This window comes from Opisthorchis viverrini, assembly GCF_000715545.1.
Source record: "Opisthorchis viverrini unplaced genomic scaffold opera_v5_27, whole genome shotgun sequence".
NCBI lineage: Eukaryota > Metazoa > Platyhelminthes > Trematoda > Opisthorchiida > Opisthorchiidae > Opisthorchis > Opisthorchis viverrini.
Window position 1 is genome coordinate 797,929 of NW_008751682.1, and position 24,877 is coordinate 822,805.

The 24,877-nt window shown below is 45.3% G+C and overlaps 2 protein-coding genes across 2 annotated transcripts; one reads left to right on the top strand and one right to left on the bottom strand.

Moving 5' to 3' along the window:
• Nucleotides 1-653: 653 nt before the first annotated feature.
• T265_02199 (hypothetical protein) lies at nt 654-1,337 on the top strand (the record flags this gene model as incomplete). Its single annotated transcript, XM_009166387.1, has 1 exon — nt 654-1,337. One exon carries the CDS (start codon nt 654-656, stop codon nt 1,335-1,337), a length of 684 nt encoding a protein of 227 aa, XP_009164651.1.
• Nucleotides 1,338-3,819: 2,482 nt separating this feature from the next.
• Nucleotides 3,820-24,096, bottom strand: T265_02200 (hypothetical protein; the record flags this gene model as incomplete). The annotated part of the gene is made up of 12 exons (XM_009166388.1): nt 3,820-4,269; nt 4,299-4,371; nt 4,402-4,563; nt 6,075-6,142; nt 6,190-6,322; nt 6,732-6,802; nt 9,723-9,842; nt 11,462-11,672; nt 18,144-18,363; nt 19,163-19,229; nt 21,139-21,232; nt 23,493-24,096. 12 exons carry the CDS (start codon nt 23,705-23,707, stop codon nt 3,820-3,822), a joined length of 1,884 nt encoding a protein of 627 aa, XP_009164652.1.
• Nucleotides 24,097-24,877: the final 781 nt, after the last annotated feature.

Genomic DNA, 24,877 nt, shown 5'->3' on the forward strand with positions numbered 1-24,877 from the left:
CAACTGTCGCATCAACTGAAGCATAAGAGGTTTTATGAAGAAAATTCAGTTGAAGAACACCATAAGTGAAAGGTTCAGCTGGGTCGCCCGTAAGAGTAAAACAAGCGTGCAAATGAATATTTAGCGAGAGTACTTTAAAGTTATCTTTGACCCATGGTATCATCAAGGCACGTACGTGCATGCCTGACACAAAAGTAGTTAGTGTCAATTATACATCTGGAAGATAAGATAGACAGAGATGTGTAGCGCCTCAGGTTAATGCGTCCCGCCAGATAGGCCACATGTCTGTCCCCTCTGACTGGTTCATCACGTTTTCTGCGTGGTTGATTGATAAAGTTTCGGTCAAAAGCCGTTACAAGTGGCTGCGGAAATCGTGTTTCAGTATTACGGGCAGGTCCAACTTCCCTCGATGTTCAGTAACTGTATGCCCACATGGTAAATTGGATGCCATTCGCTTGATAAAGGGCCTTTCAGAGTTGAAAGGTTGAAATTAACCTTACTTCTAGTTTATCCGAACCGCTAAGCCTTAACCAAATACGCTTTCCCGATATGAGTCAATGCAACACCCCACATCTTCACAGAATCGGTCAAACTATGGATAGGAAATCTTATCAGTGTTTTCAATTATTTCAGCCTTCCTGCACGTTGCCTCGATGTGCGCTGCACGATCGGGTGATACCTCATCATCGGGGAACAAACCGCGAACTATTGTCTGTTACATATGCGGCCGTGAATTCGGAACTCACTCTATCGGAATCCACGAGAAGCAGTGTTTGACAAAATGGAAAATACAGAACGACCAACTACCCAAAGCGATGCGTCGCCCTGAACCAAAAAAACTAGATCGTTCCAACATGAGTCTGGAAAGTTCGAACGAACTGGCCTTGCAAATGTCCAAGGAACAATTGGTTCCTTGTCCAGTGTGTAGCCGACGCTTTCTTCCAGACAGACTAGAAGTACACTTCAGGTCATGTGGGAAGGGTAAACAAATGGACGCACCTTATTCGACCCCATCCGAACCCCCAAAACCAAAAACAGTGATATGCTATATTTGTGGCCGAGAATACGGTACGAAATCTATCAGTATTCACGAACCGCAATGCCTTGAAAAGTGGCACCGACAAAATGAGTTGTTACCAAAGCACATGCGACAAAAAACTCCAGAGAAACCAAAGGAACTGCTAACAACTGGAGCGGGAACTTACGACTTAAAAAGCTACAATGAAACTGCCTGGGAAGCAGCGCGATCTAATCTCGCCCCTTGCAGCAACTGTGGCCGTAGATTTAATCCTGACCGATTACCAGTTCACGAACGTATTTGCAAGAAGCTGAAGTAATCGAGGACATTTGCTCTCTTTCAAGCTTATTATTCCATAACTTTATTTTGTAATTTGGCGCCAATGTTCCCATCCCCAACTAGAGTTTTCTTTATACGCTTCTTATCCGCTACTTTGCCAACTTAATGAATTACATGCAATCATCAAGTCAGTCATACAGTTACACCGTTTTTTGAACTTAGTTTTACTTCTTTTAAAACAGTCGAACGGAAACCGATATAGTAAACCCGGCGGTCAACAAAGCTTTGAAAAATCGTCTACACAAAAGAAAAAACCTGATAATTTGATAACACACTTGGCAGAACTTCACAAGTGAGCAACCAGAGAAAATCGGATCCTAATTTATTCAGCTCAACATATACGCGCAGCATTAAAATGACGGTGTCGACAGCAATGGTAGGTCCAGAAGGTTGGGCGTCCAGTCATATGAGGGGATATGAATTCCAATGTTGGACAGTATAGGGTATAGAAGTTCCGGGGGACGTTTAGTGACTACCCGGTGCATGGAGAAAACGTGTCGGATGGTTGTCAAAGCGGAATTACGCTTCACCTCTATGGACAGCCACCTCAGTGTTGAGAAGTGCTAGTAACAACCCTCTATTAAATTTCGGACATAAACTCAAATAAATCCTGCAAAGCACTAAATAGTTTGACAGTTTCCGGTCTTCGGTCAGTGAAATAATAACTGCAACGGAGTTCATGACAAACTGTCCACTGACAGATGTGTTGGCGTTCCTGTGATCCCACCATGGAGCGAAACTAGTTCAGGAGTCGAGCCTCAGCAGGGTTAGTGGTAATTGAAATTGACAATTAAGTAATCCCTCATGCATGGTGTAACCTTAATGCAGCGAAGCACTTGACAGCCCACTGACAGTGCTGGATTTATGCACCAATTTACCAGCTCGCGCGTGCAATGCGCAGCTACCTACCCCCCCCCCAATCATCGGTGAACGAAACTGTGGCAGCTACAACCAGTGTACGACGAATACGCGGTTCTTACAGCTGACAATGATGATGATGATGAGCGAAGCATCAGTGTTTGAACACTGATGATCTGTCGATGATAATGATAGAAAAATGATTAAACGCTCAGTGGCGAGTATTTTTATTATTGAGTGCGACATAGAAACATAAGAAGACGGACGTGATGTATGAAGTAAATGTTTTCCAATTTTTTTTCCCATAAACAGCCCGATTATACCTCATTCCTTTCAATCACGCCTTCACTTTCCAGAGCGCGCCCAGTCCAGAAGTACCACCCAGTATAACAACTAGCCAAATTCAACTCCCTTTGTGACGCTGGATTCTCCAGGTCGATTAGTCGCTTTCTTTTTAAAACCACTCCGATGTTATCGGCACCCACAAATTGCTTAAAAACACAACTTTCGTTGACAAGCCAAACCAAACTGGGTCAGACATCTATGTGATCGCATGGCGGACTGAACGTGACCTAGATGGTGAACATAATTTATGATCTTATATTGTGTCCCCAGGCTCCCTTTGTGTGGAACGAACCCGAGTACAAACAGCTTTCTAATAGCTTTAAAACAGCGCTTAATCAATGTAATGGTTAAGCAGTCGCAGCACGTACAACGCATGCATAGTTTACGGGGATCAATTCAAACGTCGTCAGATTCTGAGCGAGACCAGTTTTGTTTCGCACTTGTTGAAAACCTTATGGCGAGAAATTATCTACCGTGTCTTGGACTTTAGAAAGAGGACTCTGCACACTATGTGCCCAAGACTTTGAAAATGGAGGTAAATATCACAGGCAGAGTTGATGAGAAGTAAGAATTTCGACGCTTGGCCCGAAGTGCATCAACCTGGCTCGTGAAGGCAACATTTTCTTTCTACCGACCAAGCTTTTAGTCACACAAATTCGTCCTCACAGAATAAGCGGTCTCAGGGTCAATAAATCAACCACCTATGAAACATGTACCATATGTACAATGGTTCCAGGTGCTGCAGTTTCGATCACTCGAAAATGGGACACTTTGGGATATACAGCCAAGCCTTGGAATGGATGGCTAGTTCCAGAACTGAGAAGCTACGCATTGAAGGCGATAGGTTTGATGCACGCGATTAAGCTATTTATGCCAGTGTCATTAGACATCTGTCAGTTGAGTTCCGGGGCCCCAATCCAAGGAGGCGGCAGGTGTCGACCTGACTAAGTTTGCTGGTTAGGGTTTTCATACTTCGCTGCCAGGTTATACACTGTCACTTTCGTTCAGAACAGGGTCGCGCAAAAAGAGCTCTGCGAGGCAGATGGTACTCTGGCATGCGGAGTACATGACCTAACCAGCGTAGCCTATGAAGAATGAGTCATTCATCTATCGCAGGAGAGTTTCTGCTTCCTAAGACCATCCGGCGTATCCTAGCATTATTAAACCGACACCAGATCCGACCAATGCTTCAGATACAACTGTAGTCAGACAATGACATCTTCCGCGTGTCCTATGCGTGTAGAGACCACGTCTCTGACTCATAACGCAGTATGGATCGCACCACCGCATCGCAAAATCCTCCCTTGACGGACAAACTGACGACACGTCGGCGCCATAGGTGTGGGAGTTTGGTAGAAGCTGTCCTGACATTTCCGATTCGAGCCAGTCCACCGGAACTTATACAGCTTGCCAGATAAACCACATCGATTAGCCCGTCTGCAGGCATGAGCTTTGGGTTTGATCCCACCCAATCTTATAGCAGCAGGTGCGAAACGCATGTCAAACCGTACGGCAGAGTTATTCAGGTTATTTAAAATGGTTTGTATTCGGAAAGGATCTGAATCAAGGAGGGCAATATCGTCCGCATACTCAATGTCTGTGAGGGGAAGTCCCGGAAGCATTTCGACTCCCGAGGTGTCGGAGGCAGGCAGAGGGATTTCATACACCGTGTCATTAACAAAGTTGAAGACCAAAGGTGAGAGGGCAGCCTTATGTTACACCACTGGACGTGGCGAACTCGGGCGAAAGTTCGCCGTGTAATCGTACGCGTCCACAGGAGTTCGCATAGTGTCCGCATAAGGGATATAAATCTGGAAGGGACACGTTTGATCGACAGTTACCTCCAAAGTTCTTCACGATCAACAGCGTCTAAAGCAGACTTCAGATAAAGAGAAACAACCAACGTGGGACGTTGGAAGCAGTGGTGTAGTTTAACAATTTGTTTCAATGTACAGATATGGTTGATGTATCTGCGGTCAGGGCGAAACCCACCTTGATTCTCACTAATCCGTCTCTCGATAATCGATCAACCTACTCAAGGTAATACCAGAGGACGCCTTAGGTGCGACGGACACCAGGCCGGTACCACGATAGTTTTCGCATGACGTTCTTGCGCTCTTTGGAAATTGGGATGACGGTCGAGGAGCTCTACTCAGATGATACTCTGTTTTCGTTCCAAATCTCCTGCAGTATGGATGTTAGACTGTTTACCAGGACCAAGCATAGAGGAGTGTTCGTGGGGATGCAGTCCAGTAAGGCACTTTTAGCCCTGCGGCTGATGCAACCCCCACAGCGTAGATACCACGAGCCATTCTGTCAGGATCACGGGATACCCGAACAGTGAAATGTGCAAGATCTGAACTCATCCTAAGCGGATTGAAGTGCACGACCGAAGTGGGGGTAGTGTATGCCTGTTACGGAGACAAAACATTCATCGACAGGTAGGGAAAGCAAGGTTTCAGGAAGCGAACCTGTTGCCCAATTCGATGTAGAGTAGGGACATTAAAGGCTGCAATGTAGACTAGATCTTTTGAGGTTGGTGATTATTTAGGTTTATTTTTTTCTAGGCGAAGATCTAGACACGGAATAGTAGTTGACTTGATGAGGGGTGAGGGAGAAGGTCGGTGAGTAAAGCGCCGCAAGAGCAAATGACACTTACCAGTTGCCCAAGCCGAAGAAGGGATTTTGGTTGAGCAGCACCATAATCTTTGGTTTTAAAAGTGTTTTGACCGTATTGAATAATGCACCGGAGAGAAACGGGAGAAACGCCGTACTGCCTTCACAGTCCTGTCGCAGAGGGCAGTATGACTACCTTCAGATCACTTCGTAATACGATTACACGGAGTACGGGGACTAGCTGTTCTTTGTCGGGTTCTCCCGCTGTCCTTCCTGGCATTGCTTAACCTTTAGGAACTGGGTTTCAGCCAGTATAGCTCACAGGACCATTGCAACACAGAAGCTCGACCACCACTACAACGTGACAGCTGTAGGTCGGGCGCCATCAGAATTCGGCAAACTCATGAAAGGACAGAACAATGCTCGATCGGCCAAATGGGTAAGGGGGGACTGAAGAGATCGGAGTGACGTTTGGATAACACGGGAAGCTCCGGGATGATCCGAATCACGTTCAACTGAATCAACGACCACTGTATTGCATTGCAGAGCTGTCGCACAGTACTCTTCTCTGATGACACTGGTTGGCTCTAGCCCACTTATTAAACTAGTTCAACCGCCAATTAAACCTCTCGCTTCGAGTATGTACACGTTAAAATGCCTATCCCCCCCTAGCCTTTCCAGTTCTCTCATTTACTGATTTAATTAAGCAGCGGCATTTCGAAAGCCTACACCACCGTGTACGTCGAAGCACTGAAGCACCACTGATTGCGAAATTTCATAAACTTTTTATAGCGGTTATGGTAACAGCTTCTCTCCGCAGGTTACTGCACTCGCTTTTCCATTAAAACTTGAAAACAAAATCCAGGAAACAATGCTGTATTTCAGATTACTACAAAACTAGTTACAGCGTTCATGGTCAACCTTCAATGAAAGCGCTACACAAAGAGGGAGGGGATAACACTTATCCTTAATCAAGATAATACGGTTGAAACTGACACTGCCTCGGTAGTTACAGGTAAGGACTCAATAGGCATATGGGGCGCAACTGGGATGGGGTTCACCTCAGCAGGTTTAAGCGGGATAGGACTGGAGGGTACACGGTAACCATAATTGTGGACATCCAAGGAATTGAGCCAATCGATCATACTGAACCAACGGTTAAGGAAGTGGTTTTTGGTAGGGGAACGAAGATACACCAATTTTTTTCAGCCCGGTTAAGTTCACATAGGTAATGTAATTCTTGAATATAAGTGGTACTGCGACAAAGTGTAAACAACACATGATCCGAACAGAAATCTGGAATTTTTTTCAGCTCACAGTTATCATACAACCTGAGGTAAGTACAAGGCCTGTGATATGACAAAGTTAATCAAACAAATGGTGAAAAATGCGAAGAGTGGATCAGAGCAGATACAGAATGTCGGGTTGTAGGCTAACACAAAAACCATGAATTATCTCCACTTCCCAAGCGTACTATAATTAAGCACACCAAAGAAAGCTCGCGATTAAATAAATAACCACCATTGTTAACCTTTGCTTTGAAATAAAAGGATACGATCGTTCTTCGATTTCTTTCTCGTGGATATGTTTGTAAATATAATTCAGTTTGAATTCATCCATTTGTTTCTGGAAATAAAAGAAGCCCCAACCGAAGACTTGGTTTAAATAAGGTGATAAAATCAAGTGGAGTTCGCGTGTAGATGTGAATCGTGCATACAAATGGCTGATAAGAATAAAGTCAATATAGAATGTATGCCCTCTTAGACTGCGGTTGATCGTTCGGTGGCGCTGAAAAATGCGCTCAGCGAGGTAGAAGCTCCGGAAGTGAGATCGAGCTCATTCACGACCACAAGTTGTGACAGGATGGTATGCTTATCTAAACAGGTCTACGGGATTGCATAGCAGAGCCAGAGATGAACCACTTCTATTTACTTCTGTTGTCGCAGTTTCCACATACTCTACAACTGCTACCTTCTGTTCACTTTCCGCTCTTATTCCCTCAGGTTTAAACTGGGTACACAGAGTTCAGATGGATGTGAATGCACCTCAGCACACACTTTAAGTGGCATTACCGACTGTGCGCAGGTGTCCACCAGAGTATTTCGATTCGATAGGCCATTACGGGACTGGATGCCAGTCAGCCATAACTGAAGGTAGTACATTCGTAGTGTCTAAAATATAAGGTGACTTTTCCTTACTGTTCAATACTTCGAAATTGACCACATTGTTTACTGCAGCTGCATTACGCTTATACGTATCTGAATAGCGAAATACGCTTAATTGGGCTTACATTATTTCACTTAAGGTGCTTTTTAATTTGGCTGCTAAATTACTTCTATAGACCGGTAAACTTCTTTAAATTTCCGGGGTTAGCAGCTCATGTCGGATGTATTCATCTAAGACAATCTGTTGGTTATTACAGAATAATGCATCCTACTTTATGCAACCACTCATCCCAAAAATAGGTCCCAGATCATTCGCACACTTATCATCATCAGCTATAAGAACCGCGTATTTGACGTACAGTGGTTGCAACTACCGCAGTTTCATTCACCGATGATTTGGGGAGGTGGGGTAGATAGCTGCGCATTGGACGCGGGAGTTAATAAATTGGGGCGCAAATACAGGGCTGGAAGTGGATATTTAAGTGGGGAGAGTGGGAAGGGAGCTGTGCATTGAAAGCGATAGCTTGGATTCATGGTCGCCATTGAGAGCGTGATTGGGCCATGTCTAACAGTGTATCCAACCATTGATGTGTCCCGTCTTAGGGTCCCCATCCAGGCAGACGACAATGACCAGCGCAACCGAGTGTGCTGGTAATGGCTTTCACACTTCACTGCCAAGTCTTTGTTTGACCTCCTCTGCCTCGTTTCAACCCTTCACGGGGTTCTGCAAAAGGAGTTCTTCGAGGATGTCGGTTGACTGGCATACGGAGCTCACGGCCAAGCCGGCGCAACTTGTGGATTGTGATCAGTCCATCAGTCGAGTTTTCTCTTCCGAATACTATTCGACGTAACTAGTGTTCCCACCAGACTCGGGCAATGCTCCGAAGACATCGATGTCGAAAACTGAAAGTCTTTTGACGTCCTTGGCGCGCAGCGTCAGGTTTCTGATCCGTACAGTGGTATAAAGCGCACCGCAGCCTTGTAAACTCTAGCCTTGACGAATACGCTGATGTTACACCTACTGCACAGATGAGGCAGGCTTACAAAAGCTGGCCTTCCCCATCATCTTTCGCGGTAAAACCGGGACTAACACAGCGGTCCACTTTTGTGAAAAACTGTCTAGCTTCGCATTATCTGTACCCGCAATAACTGAATCAGGTTTTTCTCACCTATACTGCAAACAATCGACTAAGAGTGCTGATTCTTTGCACCCTAGATATGGTAATCATTTGACAGGAAAACCTACGAGAGATTCCTGTTCCACACTTTGCTTAGGCTTAATTGAGCCGCATAACTGAAGCATCCTGGACTTTGCTACACCGACTAGTTTATTGCATACCGGCCTTTAGACGAAACAGTTGGGATTCCAGAATCAGCGCTATCTGAGCGCCTATGAGCAGAAGGCTAAAATCTATACAGTCATTGAACACCAACTCTAATAAGAATTAGACAAAACAGTGCCACGCGGCGTGTGGAGCGAACGATTTGAGTGAAAAACAATTCAATGTTTCGTGTGTAGTTTGCAATCCTTTTTACAACTGAACACGACCCCAGTATAAACAGGTCTACGTTGGTCATTTTGTATTCTAGCCAAGCGACATGCATGAAGCGATACAGCCGAAATAATACCAGATTTAAAGGGGTGAATGCACGGAAAATAGTTCCATCAGAGGTAAACCCAAACCGTCCACGTTATGGAGCACTCAGACATCAATCATTTAACTATGTAGAGCTTCACTAACACAACCGACCACTAATAACAGATGTCATTGCTGAAAATGCTGAATAATGGAGTAAACACAACAGATGTTTGGATAGCTGTTTTGGACCATTTGAGCCTTTTCGGGAGTAATATACGAAAAGTGACTGTATTATGGTGCATACAAACAGATACAATAGAGTAGTTATAATGAATAACCTGCTCGTGGAATGTATTGGTAGCTTTGTTATCAGCCAGAAAGAGACCATACAGTGGCTACTGGAAAGACACATCCGTACCAGCGACTTGGCTACGAAAGAGTGAACACAGCTGAGCTCAGCACTAGACGATTATTCTGCGCCAGTCGAAATAACTTGGGTTAGTTCAGTTCATCAAACCGTCTTATGTTGTTTTCGGGTCCTTCGCCTGTCCCGGGACGTACTACTTACCAAAACCACTAAGTAGTTCATGAAAACCAAGATGTGACGTTTGGCGTGATGCTTGTAGAGTAAATCGGGGGGTTATTACAAATATCTGCTTAACACTGAGCTATGATCGGCCAACTTGCACAAACTAATCGGCTGTCTTGACTGAAAGCAGGAATTGCTGATACTCAATCCAAACCAATAATCAAAAGAAAAACTCATCCGAATACTGGAACAGTATTTCCACCATGACACACCTCGTATTTGGACCAAACAATGGGGTCATGAAAACCATCTTCTCCGAATCTTGCATTGTACCTATCGTAGTTGACTTCGCTGAGCATCAGACCGAGACCTGGAGCCTTGGGGATATCGACCTAGGGGAAGCGAGATAAACGGGGAAATTTTGAATGGGACGTTAGATATACTGTATGCAGACACGAGAATTGAGTTGCGTGGCAGTACAATAGCTGGCCATGAAGTTTACAGAAAACACTGGAATTTACGTGTGGCTAAGTTCTTCAGGCTTGGATGATAGCATTGTATAAGGCCCCTTTTTAAATACCCGTGCTGTGTCAAGCTCAATGATTGGGATCGCTGGTAAATATACTTCAAGACTGACGAGGAAGAAAGAAAGCAACCTGGAGTACCGTATGCGAAAGTTCAACCTCTTGGATAGAAGCACTGAGTGCTAATCAGGTAAACGTGTTCCGGACTAGAAGTAGACGACTGGAAGGAACAAACATCCAACTTGGATAAACTGCTGTTACCAACAATGTCACCGATAAAAACTGCCATTCAGCAGCGCAATTCTAAAGCTGCATGGATGCTAATGAACCGAAAGGAAGCATTAGGCTGTTCAAGTTGGAAAAATAGTCCCCCTCCATTGGGGAAATTACCTCAGAAACCATAAAAAAAATTTCCACCGTAAGGTATTTTTCCTAAGCAGAGCGTCCATTACATAGTGTAAATGGGCATTTAAAACTGTCGGAAATCAACAGATCAAACAGAAGCACACTCGGGGGTGGAATACTTTACTGGTCTGTTTAAACTGACCTAAGGAACAGAATCAAGTAGGAAAACCAACTAGGGCTGTCTTGCCACCATCCACACATTTAGCATCTCACGGAGAACAGAGGCCTCGTAAGTTTGACGAGTACGAATCACAGAGGGTCCTGCTTACCTTTTAGCATGATGGCTGACTGAATGGGTGGGCTGCGTATGATAATGTTTAGTTGATGGAAAGTACTTTTTATTGCACACATGTGCGAATTACCACCTGTGAGACCTGGCGCCTCCGAAAATCAGAGACTCCGAGCATTTGACGACTGATGCTGACGGTTAACATGGGAAGTACGCTGGAAGGTATGCCAAGCAGCTTGTAGATGTCGACGTCTGACAGACAACAGCGACAAGTCCTGGCTGATTTTTCATTACCTTTACCGACTGCTAGGACTTGTCGCTGTTGAATGTCAGACCTCGACATTTAGTCATTTGATGTGGACCGCAGATTCGATGGAGATAGTGGCGAGTCCTTCTTTTGTGATCGGCAATTCAATATTCGATGTGATGGCTACCCTGGGTGCAACACATCGCTGTATTTTCCTCCACAGACTACTGGACGCAAGGCCGACGCATCTCATTTAAGGCTGACATACTGAACATCATTTTCCGGGGCAAATCGGTCACAGCATTGTATAATGGTAATAAAGAGCAGCTAGGTAGATGACTGGCTATTGAAAAAAGTGAGTTTGGAGGGATGACCAGAGTGGGATACTTCGAGGTTTTCGCAACCCCGGAAGGCTGTCAGAATGGCTTGCTCATAAGGGCTAGTGCAAATGGGAAGGTGTGTGAAATTTAACCGGTAGCCTCTTGGTTAATGGTTCACCTGAGTCATCTTTAGTTCAAATACACCATCCGTAAGAACTACCGAGCGCTCGGTGCCCAAACCGGTTGGCAAATCCACCTTCTCACCCCCTCCCAACCCCAAACTCACTCGTTTCGTGCCAAAAACGCAGTCAAACACATCCTCCGTAGTATTTCCACGAACTATTGCAATCATCAGGCCAATCATTTTTCGGATCTGATGAAGCATGAACGATTGTCCAACAACTCGTATAACGCAATATTCACAATCTTCATAAAGAAATGGCGGTAGGCATTCGACTGATATGATGTATCTGTTACAGCTACTATCTGTGGGGAGTCTGAAATAATGGGAACACAAAATACGAGCATTCATGAAATTAGTGACAGTGCGCCAACAGAGAGAAAATAAACATAAAACTGGAAACGGGGATAACAAATGTGCCCAGTATCACCATAAAGACGTTGGTTCGCAGGCCGGAGGAACGCTGTAAGCTTTCCCCCCACAATTCAGTATTCATTTTCATCAGGGGGTAGCACAAACTGGAAGAGTAGACGAACTGTTGCTGTAAAATGCTTAGAAAAACCAGTTACCCTGAAGGAACACACTGCTCGTATCCTTTAGGCCATTGCAACGCGCTGTTCAATGCCTCAGGATCGCTGACAATTGATCTTAACAGAAAATAGCCGACGACACAACAGCCAGAAACTGGGGAAGCAATTGCACTCGAATTCAGTAAAATTGCTGTCCCATTCTCCTGGGAAATTTTCACAAGGCCGGACCGTTGACACAATACGACGTCCGAGTGTGGGTAGCCAGGTGGACTACGAGTGTTTGTCAGTCACAACACTGGTGAAGGCGGACTTTCTTCGGTGCTCACGAAATATGAACCAGGCTTTCACTGCAAACTCACTGCTCATTGAAACCGCTATAAATCTTTCTTGTTTTACTGTTTTCTATCAACATTAGTTATCTATAAGGACAGCATGGCAGAGTAGATTGCAGGAAAAAATCGTGGTTTTGCAGAGGCAGAAGCTCTTAGAAGAATGGTGTGGCCGATAGATGACACTAAATCTCAAAGCTTCAACACTGCTTAAACTAATAGTAATAGGGTGACAGCCAACCACTGGGCTGAATTGCTGCGCAGCGGTCATACGAGCGATGAAAAGGAGACCAGTGATTATTGAATCTAACTTGACATCACGACGATTCCCCCATTCATTTCCTTACACCGCCCATGTACTTTTGCTATCAACGTGTTTTGCCTATGCGTAACCACTACTAACCTCGCAGCAGCCCCGTCCGAAATTCGCATTCAGCGTGTGCGCAGCTGACCAAATTACCCAAGCGTGTTCGTGCCCCGTCTGTTGAATCTGTAATGACTAGTTCTGCAGTGATTTTTCGTGTCATCGCACTATCAACGCAAATAACGAGACGCCTTCGAAGGAACGAGCGCAACCAGCAATAGCGAGCCAAGTTCTTCCATTGGATATTCGGGATCATCAAACCTACGTGAAGCGGGAACCTCAGCAGTACTCAATTCTATTCGTGAGATTGGATTGATAATCCGATGGTTTCTAGAACCAGTAATGTCCTTAGCCGAACGGATTTCATAAGCGAGCATAACGAAGTCTGGGCTTTTAGTGCCCTGAGAAAAAAAAACATCTAGAACGTCACTGAAACAGTCCGTCGATGGGTCACGGCAACAGTCCATTGGAGCGTACACAAATACAGTAAACAAAGGAAGGGATGGACCTACGTTTTCCGAAGGGCTTTCGCAGAGGCCGAGAGATTACTCTAGTCGATTGCAAAAAAGACCTATCCCGACAAAACCAACGCAGCAGGCTTTATGTCATCAGAGGTGCGCATCCGGAATCGAAAAGACGTCGACGGGTCAGCCGGTTCAGTTACAATACTTGAGTGCTGGATTCTTGTTTCTGAGACAACATACATTCATGTACGGGGAATCCAGCGTAGGAACGAGCATAGTTTGTAGCCGTGTCTTTTTCAGAGTTCGAAAATTAAAGGCAGCTAGGTTCACCAATTTTCGGGCTTTGAAAAGTGATTTCGATGTCTTTGAGGGTATTGTTGCAGATGCTGCTGCTAGGGGTGATGCATGTCGTCAATCCTAGGTCATAGCCCACTCACAATTGGATCTCATGGGAGGGGGGTAGGTGCAAGTGGAGGGTGAGCGCTAATATCAGTCTACTCCCACCTATTTGCCCTGCTGTATGAAGCAAGTAAAGCAACCCGACTGGTGGCACCAAGCGACGGCCGATGTGGCATGTGAGGGTGTTGCAAAGTTCACGGTTGTATGTGGACTGAGATACCGTCAACGCATCCGAACCTACACAGCAGAGCGATTAGGGCTTCTAGCCAGAAGGTCTGACTCAAAATCCTGACCGCAAGTTATCATCATAAGAGGCGAGTCGCACATGTTTTTGCCTCACAATCTATGGGTCCAGGAGACTGCTTTTCGGGTCACTATCTATTAACCAGACTGATAGAAAATCGGTGGGTGGTAAAGCGAAAACCCCAGTATGGTTCCACAGGCCATGAAGGTACACAAACCTTCTCACCGCGGTAAGATTCCGCATTCCCGGAAAAAGGGACATACGCCACGCTAATGATTGTCGGTACAAATCGACCACCTTAAGGGAGTGGGTAGGGTCGGAAATTTTTACCGGTAAAAAAACTAGCCACAATCAGTCCACACAAACTGTCGAAAGAGATTCGATAGATAAACTCTCGTGAATACACGATACGAAATCGAACGATGTGATTACCTTCCGTCAACTTATTCAAGTAAATAATGACAAACTAGGGTCAATCATCCATTTAGTCACTACAATGAAAAAAGAATGGGCCCTTAGTTGCTATTCAACTGCACAGTGCACTACTATACAAGAAACAGTGACGGAATGCCTAACCAGTAGTTTGTTACTCAAGTCCAAACATACGAATCAGCTCTCTGCCTCAACCAGTAATGCTTCCGCTGTAATTTTCTGGTTCCCAGTAGCTATCTTCTAAAAGATGTAGACGAGATGTCATCATCATCGACAACATAACATCAGTGTCAACATTGATGCTCCACTGCAGTACAACCATCACTGATTGGAAAGATTTATCGTCAAGAAAAGAATAAAAATGAAATACGATTGTTTAAGAAGGGCTTGGTAACAATCAGTAGTTTTTTATTTGGGCGACGTTTCGTTTTTGATACAAAAGCTTCATCAGGCCAAGTGGGCAGGTCACCAAATTGGACAGCAGACGAGCAACTAGTCAGTAAGTCCTCTTCCGATAATCACACTAGATCGACGTTGCGTCAATTAGCGGCTTTTATCGATTAGTGTGGTTGTCAAATTCTTGCGTTGGCGAATTGGGGGAGTTTCAAACTTATTCTGGTCGGGTGTGGTTCCTTCATCTTCCACTTCAATGTGCTTCAATTGATGATTCACCGCGGTTGCCGCTGATAGATTTCGTTGGTCTTTATGAGGTTGTGAGTGCTGCGACAATTTAGTTGGGGGGAGGTGAAGTCAAGTGGAATTCAGATGATGACTCCTTCTGATGACCGTACACCAGCACGCGTCAGCTGGCCTGATCCAAAACCGTTCTCCACACGCTTGCCAGTTCCACACCTACCCTATTAATACTAGGATGCTTGGCTATTTCCACCACCTCGGCCATCAGTCTCTGTGACGTGGACCGTAGTCCTCACTTCAAAACCTCAACATTTCCCACATCTATTTTGTGTCCCGTGCCCAGTGCATGTTCTATAATTGACGAATCTTCTAGTAACGCTGATTTTTCATTTACGTTTCGCAGCGGTCTGTTTATTTTCCTCTTATGCTCTCCGATTCTGGTGTGAAGTCCCCCAAACCATTATTTACTTAAAAGATTTATTTTAAAGAATAAACGTGGAATAGGACTGGAGTTGGTGCTAGTCTACCACAATCATTCCGAGGTGCATACCCCCTCCCAAACACTCATTCAGGTGAGCTGCATACAAACTGACACCATAAATGCCAATGATATCAATTAGTGGTCATATATTGTAGCACCTCAAACCAGGCGCAGTGGATTACGTGGTCCCCATTCTGGAAGGCGAGTCGCACCTACAGAACCCAGTTTTCGAAATGTCCGCTATACAGGTTTGCCAGGTCAAAAGTTGCCCACTTCTCTGCTTCCACTCTGAATTGGCAATGGAAAACAGTAAAATTTTCGACAAACGATAGTTCAACATGCACAGTACATAACCAACGCAGTTTCTGGTGTTGGATACATTCTCCGATGTAAGTCTTCCTTGCATAACCGAACACTCGTTTCCTGATTACCTCGTCGCCGATTAACCGAAACCAGCCCACACGAGCTTGGTTCTGAGAAAACCTGAAAATGTATCAATTCTGTTGCTCGCCGAGGCCACGTCTCTGCCACACAACAAAACGGCCCTGCCAGTAGACTGGTACACACGTACCTTGAGATTCAGGTATACATCATTTTGACGCCAGAGGTTTCTCAGATTAGCCAACGGGACCCGCACCTTGCGGACTCGTGTATTGACCTCACCCACCACACCGCAATCGGGACTACGGGAACTTATGTAAAACGTTCCACAAATTCGTGTACCTCTTCCTGAATTGTGAGCGAAGCGTTCGGTGGCTGCATGCTTAAAAGCATGAATTTACACTTTGTGGGTGCAAAGCGCACGCAGAGGGACGGGATGGCTTAGTTAATTCTAGAACACTGTCTTCTCCTGTTCGAAGATCAGAACGATGTCGTCTTCACATTCCAGATCAACAAGGTTTTCGTCTCAAGTTATTTGATCACCGAGGTTTTGAAGACCTTCCAGCGTTCGTCTCATTATCTCATCAATCACGAAATTAAGTAAGAATGGAGAGGTGGGCATCCCTGACGGACATCGCATTGTGTACAGAAGCTTTTGGGAAGCTCCCCATATACTGACATGTTCAGAAGTCTGAGAACACAAAGAACGTGTTATGTTTACAAACTTCCGGTACATTCCTTGATGGGCAAGCCTATCAAGGAGAACAGACTGGTCAACCCAGTCGAATGCGCCTTGGAAATCCAGGAATACTAAAATTGTGGGTCATTTGTGCGTATAGCGTTTTCCTAGCACCTGACGCAGTGTGAAGATTTGGAACACAACCTCTACCAGGCCGAATCCTACTGCTCTCGAGTCTATTTCACGAGCCACCATAAAGCGACGACGACAAGTGACTTCAACAGTCTCGTTACGACCGGGGTCAAGCTGGTCCCCCTGCGGTTACCACACTCACTACCAGCCACTTTTTCGGAAATGGGCATTATCACGGATTCTTCCCAGTTGTCTGCGACAGTCGCCATTTCCCATGTGCAGGAAAACAGGTCAAACCAGCGCTGACTGAGAGCTTCACTCACATCTCTGAACAATGCGAGTAGGATGTCATCCGGACCAGAAGCGCGATGGTGCTTGAAAATTGATTCCGAGCTGTCTGAGGATGTCAGCACTGAATGACGCGCATATATTGTTGCCTAAACCGATGCCGTACGCACAAATTCATCGGTCCTAACTGAAGGGCCTACATGAAGGGAGGATTATTAATGAAGTGCGAGGAGCGGGGAAGAAAAAGTATGTCCACTCAATGTCCACGTACTTTGATCATGAGCTGCCTTCGCTCCATGGCTCATTAGTCACTTGGTCTTGAAAGTATTCCGGTTTTTCATTGATACATCTTCAAAACCATTGCCTCAGCTGCCACCTGGCATAATGACGCGACGATATTTGCTTATTTCTGTAGGATGCGTGACGTGACCCCAGAACTTATAGAAATGCCTGAAAGCCTCAAAGAACATATGAATTGGGTGATGAAGACCAGATAACTACTTTCCCAACATCGGCTACATTACTTGATCGAGCTGAAGGTGAGCATGTACAATAGCCTCAAGGATCAGTCAAGGGATCAGGGTTCATAATTTAGATGGCAGTCCAAAGACACATATGCATATCAACCTGTAACATTATGCGGGAAACACAAGCAAAATGAAGAAGTATACTGTTTCATAGACGGAATGCACGTGAATGACAGAGTTGACAACTTCTGGTGTTTTTGTTCTTATTGAAGTGTTACCGATGTACTCTAAACGTTGGGGGCAAACGGAAGGCTATCAGAGGAAGTGAGTTATTTCAAGTGATGGATAAACAGATCAAAGAACTAATAAGCTAACCGTTCATCTGCAGCACCCTTTCGGTGCCTAGCTGCCCTGCCAACGGAAGGAAGAACGAGGGCTGGGATACTGTCAGGTTGCCCAAGTGTAGGTAAGAGCAGTCGAGATGCTGAGGCTAGGTTCGAACCACGAACCTTCCGGTCAGTTAACTGGCATCTTAACCACTGAGCTATCTAGAGCTCGAACAACAGAACGGAAGCTATTCGATGCACTACAGCTTACTATCTGGATGAACAGTGTGAAGAAGCCGCGGCCCCTTCATCGATGGGGGGAATAATATATGAGAGTAGCCCTAAACTGTAATGTGAAATCGGGTTTTGGGCATAATTGTCATATTTGACGTCAACCTATGGAGTAAGTGATTATGCACCAAACGGAAAAACCTGGGCACATAACCAGCACTGGGTGCACGATTGGACGCCAGAAGACGATTAACGCTGGGTATCCAATGACTGACCAAAGTTGCAACCCGCGCGGAGTGGACTAACGCCTGCAGTCACATATACCAGTTATCGAACAGAATGGATACGATCTGGTTAGATTTAAAGCTACCGACCATTAGATAGCTGAGCGCCTTAGAACTTACCGCCCCGAAGTGAAGTTGTAAAAATTATGAGTTCCTTTGAAACGTTTGAGTACCACATTCGCATGCGTCAGTGTAGTTGCGGAAACCCGAAAGGATCGATAAACCAAGTCATCGGTAGTGAAGTCCCGCGGAGCGAGCGCATACGTAGGAAGCAAATAATCGTAAACTCGGTGACTACAAGCAGTGTTTGCCGAGAAGCTTCGTGTTGCACGAATGGCATCTAAAAATGGTGAGAGTGGAGAAGTGTGAACAGGTGGCTGTTCCATTTTACATTACGAATCTGCACTTCACCTAACCATAGCGCAAACCGAATGCTGCAGGCCAAAGTAGTCAAAAAACGAGTGTGAGGCAATTTACTACATACCTAAGTAAAAAAAAGCACCAAGGGTTGGCTTTGGAAGCACAATGCGTCGGCAACTCGGGTAGTTCTCATCATCGGATCTTCATGATTAAATGAATAAGAAAATCAAAACAACAACCACTGGGAGCTAAGATTAGTCCACTGGTCAGGACCATTTGGCTAAACGAACGGCACTGCCAAGCTGAATGGCACTCCTCCTGTCGCAACTTATGGTAATCAGTAAAAGCTGTCAAAACAGTGGAGGCGATTGAATTCAAAGCACTGATATGTCCGAGAAATGGAGCACATTAAAAGCATTCAAGTATGAGTAGACAAAACCGCACTTCAAATTATTGCTTGATGTGCACTAAGCCGACTTGCCAGCTCTCCGTGTTGAACGTCAGAGGATGAAAGGAACTTTAGTCGTCTACTTTAACAAGCGACTCAAAGTGGACTGATAATCACTTAGAACCGGCATCTCAACACCGCCAAATGTGATCTCGGCTCAGAATGCCAGCGAAACAGGCTGCGATGGACAAAAAGGCTCGAAACTGAATAAACAAGAAAACGCCATCTGCCGTGACGGCTGATTGGTGGAAATGCAGACGGGACACGGAAAACAACAAAGAAATTGAAGGGTAAACGAGGCAAACAGAAACTTGGGAGTTGAAAAACTTACCTAAAATACGTATATGTTCGGGGAGGACAGAATTCAATTTCTCGGTGACGTTTTCATTTTCCGGGAGCTAAAAATAATTCATTAAGTAATTCCAACTAGAGTTACCAGCATTGAACAAACTTGGCCGATCGCCGAAACAGCTTTGTCGGTCTTTGAGGCGCGTTGAAACCACACCTGTTAGAAGAAAAGCAGTCATGTAATTACACCACCTGTAGCTGCTGTGGTGAATGAGAGGTTGTGGACTCAACCCTTAACTTTTTCCCTTGATATTGTCATGTGATGTGGATACTGTTTTCACGCCGATTTTATTCTTTCAGCTTTACATATCAGAAGGACCAACGCACAACTCTGTTTTGATAAAAAATACTATGAGAAGAGATGGACTTCCAGGTACAATTATAAGGGACCGAATTAGAATACACAAGGCGACGGTAACCAGAACAAATATGCGCGGTGGATGAATGACTCACGGTTCAAAGTTGACGCTGGTTAGGTCATGTATTCCACATGCAAAATACCATCTGCCTCGCAGAAAAAACCGCACTTCAAATTATTGCTTGATGTGCACTAAGCCGACTTGCCAGCTCTCCGTGTTGAACGTCAGAGGATGAAAGGAACTTTAGTCGTCTACTTTAACAAGCGACTCAAAGTGGACTGATAATCACTTAGAACCGGCATCTCAACACCGCCAAATGTGATCTCGGCTCAGAATGCCAGCGAAACAGGCTGCGATGGACAAAAAGGCTCGAAACTGAATAAACAAGAAAACGCCATCTGCCGTGACGGCTGATTGGTGGAAATGCAGACGGGACACGGAAAACAAAAAAGAAATTGAAGGGTAAGCGAGGCAAACAGAAACTTGGGGTTGAAAAACTTACCTAAAATACGTATATGTTCGGGGAGGACAGAATTCAATTTCTCGGTGACGTTTTCATTTTCCGGGAGCTAAAAATAATTCATTAAGTAATTCCAACTAGAGTTACCAGCATTGAACAAACTTGGCCGATCGCCGAAACAGCTTTGTCGGTCTTTGAGGCGCGTTGAAACCACACCTGTTAGAAGAAAAGCAGTCATGTAATTACACCACCTGTAGCTGCTGTGGTGAATGAGAGGTTGTGGACTCAACCCTTAACTTTTTCCCTTGATATTGTCATGTGATGTGGATACTGTTTTCACGCCGATTTTATTCTTTCAGCTTTACATATCAGAAGGACCAACGCACAACTCTGTTTTGATAAAAAATACTATGAGAAGAGATGGACTTCCAGGTACAATTATAAGGGACCGAATTAGAATACACAAGGCGACGGTAACCAGAACAAATATGCGCGGTGGATGAATGACTCACGGTTCAAAGTTGACGCTGGTTAGGTCATGTATTCCACATGCAAAATACCATCTGCCTCGCAGAACTCTTTTTGCGCGACCCTGTTCTGAACGAAAGTGACAGTGTATAACCTGGCAGCGAAGTATGAAAACCCTAACCAGCAAACTTAGTCAGGTCGACACCTGCCGCCTCTTTGGATAGGGGCCCCGGAACTCAACTGACAGATGTCTAATGACACTGGCAGAAACAGCTTAATCGCGCAGTCAGTGACGCCCAAGCATCAAACCTATGGCCTTCAATGCGCAGCTACCCAGTTCTCGAACTAGCCATATATGCCATTCGCTGCAAGGCTTGGATGTGTATATCCCAAACTGTACCGTTTTCGAGTGATCAAAACTGTAGCACCTGAAACCATTGTGCCTATGGCACACTGTTTACAGCTTATAGTGGTTTTGGTTGAGTTGTTGTCATTCAGGCCAATCTTAGTAGTGACTGTAGTTGCTCCAACGTAGCGATAGTAATATTGATAAAGACAGGCTGAGCTACAATTATTCGTTGATGTGTTATCTCAAATAAAACGAATGTGGATTTCCACAAATTAATGAATTATTCAGAATAACGAGTAAATTAAAAAAAGTCAAATAAGTACCTTCCTGTAAGCTTCCCCTGTGAAGTCTGCAAGGTAACCACACGCAAAAAGAGCTTTGGAAAGTTCGCCTTCGATGGTAGGGTGAGTGGGGGTCCTAAGGGAGGAAAGAGATGCAGACGTGGTAATTCATCAAAGCCAAACGTGCCAGATTAAGTGTAAAGTGACGTTACACAGTCCCATTACTAATCAGTGAATAAGAAAACCTCCATTCCGTTAGCATCAGTGCACAAATCAATAAGTGGAGTGTGGACCAGCAGCAACCACTAGAACTGAGAAAAGTAAACACCGTTGGTCTAGAAAGTGGGTTTACAGCTCTCTATACCATCGCGCATTTGGATGCTGACAATAACGAAGAAATCTCGAGGAGAATTTGGCAATGAAGTCCTTTGAATGTTAAACAGTAAAGGCTTTGCATATATTTTCGGCGAATCGCACTTATGACAGTCTGCAAGGCCTAGGTTGCGTCTGCTAATTTGTCAGAGTGGTGTATCCTGAATCTCAAGGGACGGTTGTATCAGGCTACAATGCGGGCTGTTTCGTTGTATAACCGCGAGACTTGGCCTGTTTCGTTCAGTGGAACTGAGCCGTCTTCAGGTGTCCGACAATCGTTGTCTCAGAACCATAGCTCGTGTTTTTGGTGTCAGAGAATCCGCAACGAGGCAATTAGAAAGCAAGTGTTCATTTGTGCAAAGATTACTACCATTGAAGAATGTATCCAGCACCAGAAGTTGTCGAACCGCCATTTGCCGAAGAGGGTACTGTTTTTGTGCCCAATTCAGAGTGGAGGGAGTAGAGGGGTTGACAATGGTTGACCAGACAGAGGGACACGAAAGATATCACGAAACGTTTGGGTGCTGTAGGTGTAACTCGCTTTCCAAAATAAAGACCACGCTTTCCCCACTGCGCCTGGTTGAGGGTACTTCAAGATATGGCTGCTAAGCGATTTCAATGGCGTTCACGTCAGTTTATATCAAGCTTGCCCGAATGAGCGGCCGAAGGTGTACGCACCAATGCGAGGTGTGTGCATCGAGCGAGATTATTCAGCGGTTAGAGCATGGACTGACTGACCGGAAGGTCAGGTGTTTGAATCCGACCTCTGTCTCTCGATTTCTCTGTTTAGGCTTGGACAACCTGGCAGTGTCCCAGCCCTCGTACTTCCTTCTGGTGGCATGGAAGTGAGGCACCGAAAGGGCGCTACAGCTGCTGTGCTTGCTGGAATGATTACAGTAAGCTAGCACTAATTCCCTTCCCCATCCAACTTTATTCTTCTATTATTATTAAGTATTCAAATAAATCGCTGCTGTACGGCAGCGAAGCATCAGTGATGAACACTGATATCATGTTGTCGGTGATGATGATGCACGCTCTACCTGCCAGACCTTTTAAACCTTGCCGGCATCTCCTAATATGTTGATCTAAGTCCTTAAAGTCGGATGTCAGATATCCTGTTGCTCTCGGTTTCCTCTAACCTAGTCGACCTCTGCCAAATAGTTTGCTTCGTTCAAGCAAGCAGATTGAATTTCTCTCCGTGAAGGTCCAAAGGCAGATTGTTTCTCCGTTGCAGTGCCCCTACCTCCGATCGAACTTTTAGTGCCCACAGATGAGTGCCACAGTTGATGCAGCCAGTTAGGCATACCTTAAGCCACGGGTTCTTCCTAAAAGAAATTGTAAACTAAATATGTTTATATGAGTTCGGTCTGAGTCACTTTTAGCATTTTCGACGGCCTACTGCTCTCGTGTACCGCACTAAAGAACCGTGTTGGGCGCATATCTGCTGCGGTGCGATAGGGGCCTTTTTAGCCGGCACCTAACTTGACATCTCAAATACGTGGAACGCCTAAGGGACAGGCTCGGTAGCAGACATGAAAATAAAACAAGTTGGACCAGAACATCCAGCAGGTACATCTGGACGATGAGTCCCTGTGAAAGCAGTACTAGTCGCATGATTAAACTTCTTTTCATGGACTCTGGTATCGTAGACACAAGCAAGTTCTGGGCCATAAAAATGGAGTCCCACGCTGCATCCAAGCAGTCGAGGGGTGGCACTATCAAGACGAAGAAGCGCGTGAGTGGCTGACCTCTAGCGGTATTGAACATGTAATGGAGATTAACACCGAAGTTCTCGACCTGTAAGTGGAAATTTGATTTTTCTAGAATGATGTAAGGTTGTACGACATGAGACGGCTTTCACTAATAGTCTACCTCAGTTGTTCAGGATTTTAAAAAAGTTTTCACAAACAGCGGTCCAAATTCGGGCACCTACCGAAAGAGACAAAGGGCACATGTGCATGAGTGGAAGCCTGAATAATATTGCAAAATCAAAAATCCCCCTGAAAAATCTTAGTGACAATTACCTTTGCATACCGTAGTACCCCCATCCACAGTACATCATAAGGATCGCATGTACCTTCTTTTTAACGGGGGGGTCTCCATCAACTGCAGCCAGTTTGGTCGACCCAAGTAGGCTCTCGTCTTCCGGAGCAGGACGTTTCAAAACACGGTTTTTGTTCAACATTGAAATGAATAGGTCGCGCAGAGAGTGACAAATAAGGAAGAGGCGGCGGCGCATAAAACGGCGTGGGCGCGTCACAGAGGGGTGTCAGTGGACGAAAAACTGGTCCTTAATAACGCAGGCCAAGTTCCTTCTCACGTTTTTCCTTCCGAAGAAGAGCCTCAGCGTATTCTTTCTGCTGTCTCGTTAACGCCGGTTTCTCATAAATATAGAATTTCCCCACGCGGTAGAGAGTATATGCTGTAGCGCCAGCAGTAAGGCAGATGCTAAAAATTATAGATCCACGGAAAGCGAGGTCAACGACACGTCGAAATTTGCTTGGTTTGTAAATCTTCCCTTCCATGGAGTCAACCCCCGTAAACAGTAAGACCTGCAAGGTCACGGAGCAGGCGCAGAGAACGGCATAAAACCAAACAACCGCCAAGTTTCATTGGTTGGGACATCGGTCACTGGCTCCTGTGACCTTGAAGCGCACGCTAATTCGGCAGGACGAATGATCACCTTTCACGGGGTTTTTGCCAAAACATTCTCAAACACCCAAGGTCACTCAAGGCCGGTATTTTTCTCAGTTTTACTTCGGGTCAACTTGTTTCGTTATTGAACTATCTGCACCTCATACCTCATTGTTCTGGCTTTTTTCCACAATCCCCGACTGCTTAGCGCGTGATAAGCGTATCTCCTCGGTTTTATCTACCAAACTGTTATATTTTTGCCCGCTGCGCTCAAGTTGTAAATTCCTGATCATGCCTCAATCGGTATGTTGCCTACAGTTATTTTCGCAGATTCACGGATTGATACACAGGATCCCGGGTAAGAGTGGAGCTTTTGGCCAGGCGGAAAGTGTGGGGTTCGATCGAACACTTTCGAAAGGTCCAAAAATATCGCATCCGTTATGAGCCCCCTCCTCAGCTGTCCAAAATACGAGCATGTTCGTCCAATATAAACGGCTCGGGTAGAATCAGTGTTGAACTGGGGACAGCAAGTTGTTGGTAGTATAATGAGCCAGGATGACCCGCTTCAGAAAACGTTCCATTGCCTTGCATGGTGTGCTGTTGGGGCTAATAGGCCTGTGACCGCCGGGCGATGATCGGTCACCAGTTTTGTAGAGCGGCGTGACAATATAGCTTATTTCCAAGCAGAGGGAAGGTTACCTTCATCGAGTGACTGAGGGAACACCAGATAGAAATGTTTCGCTGATGTGTGCGGAGTGCCATGCGGGATCCATGG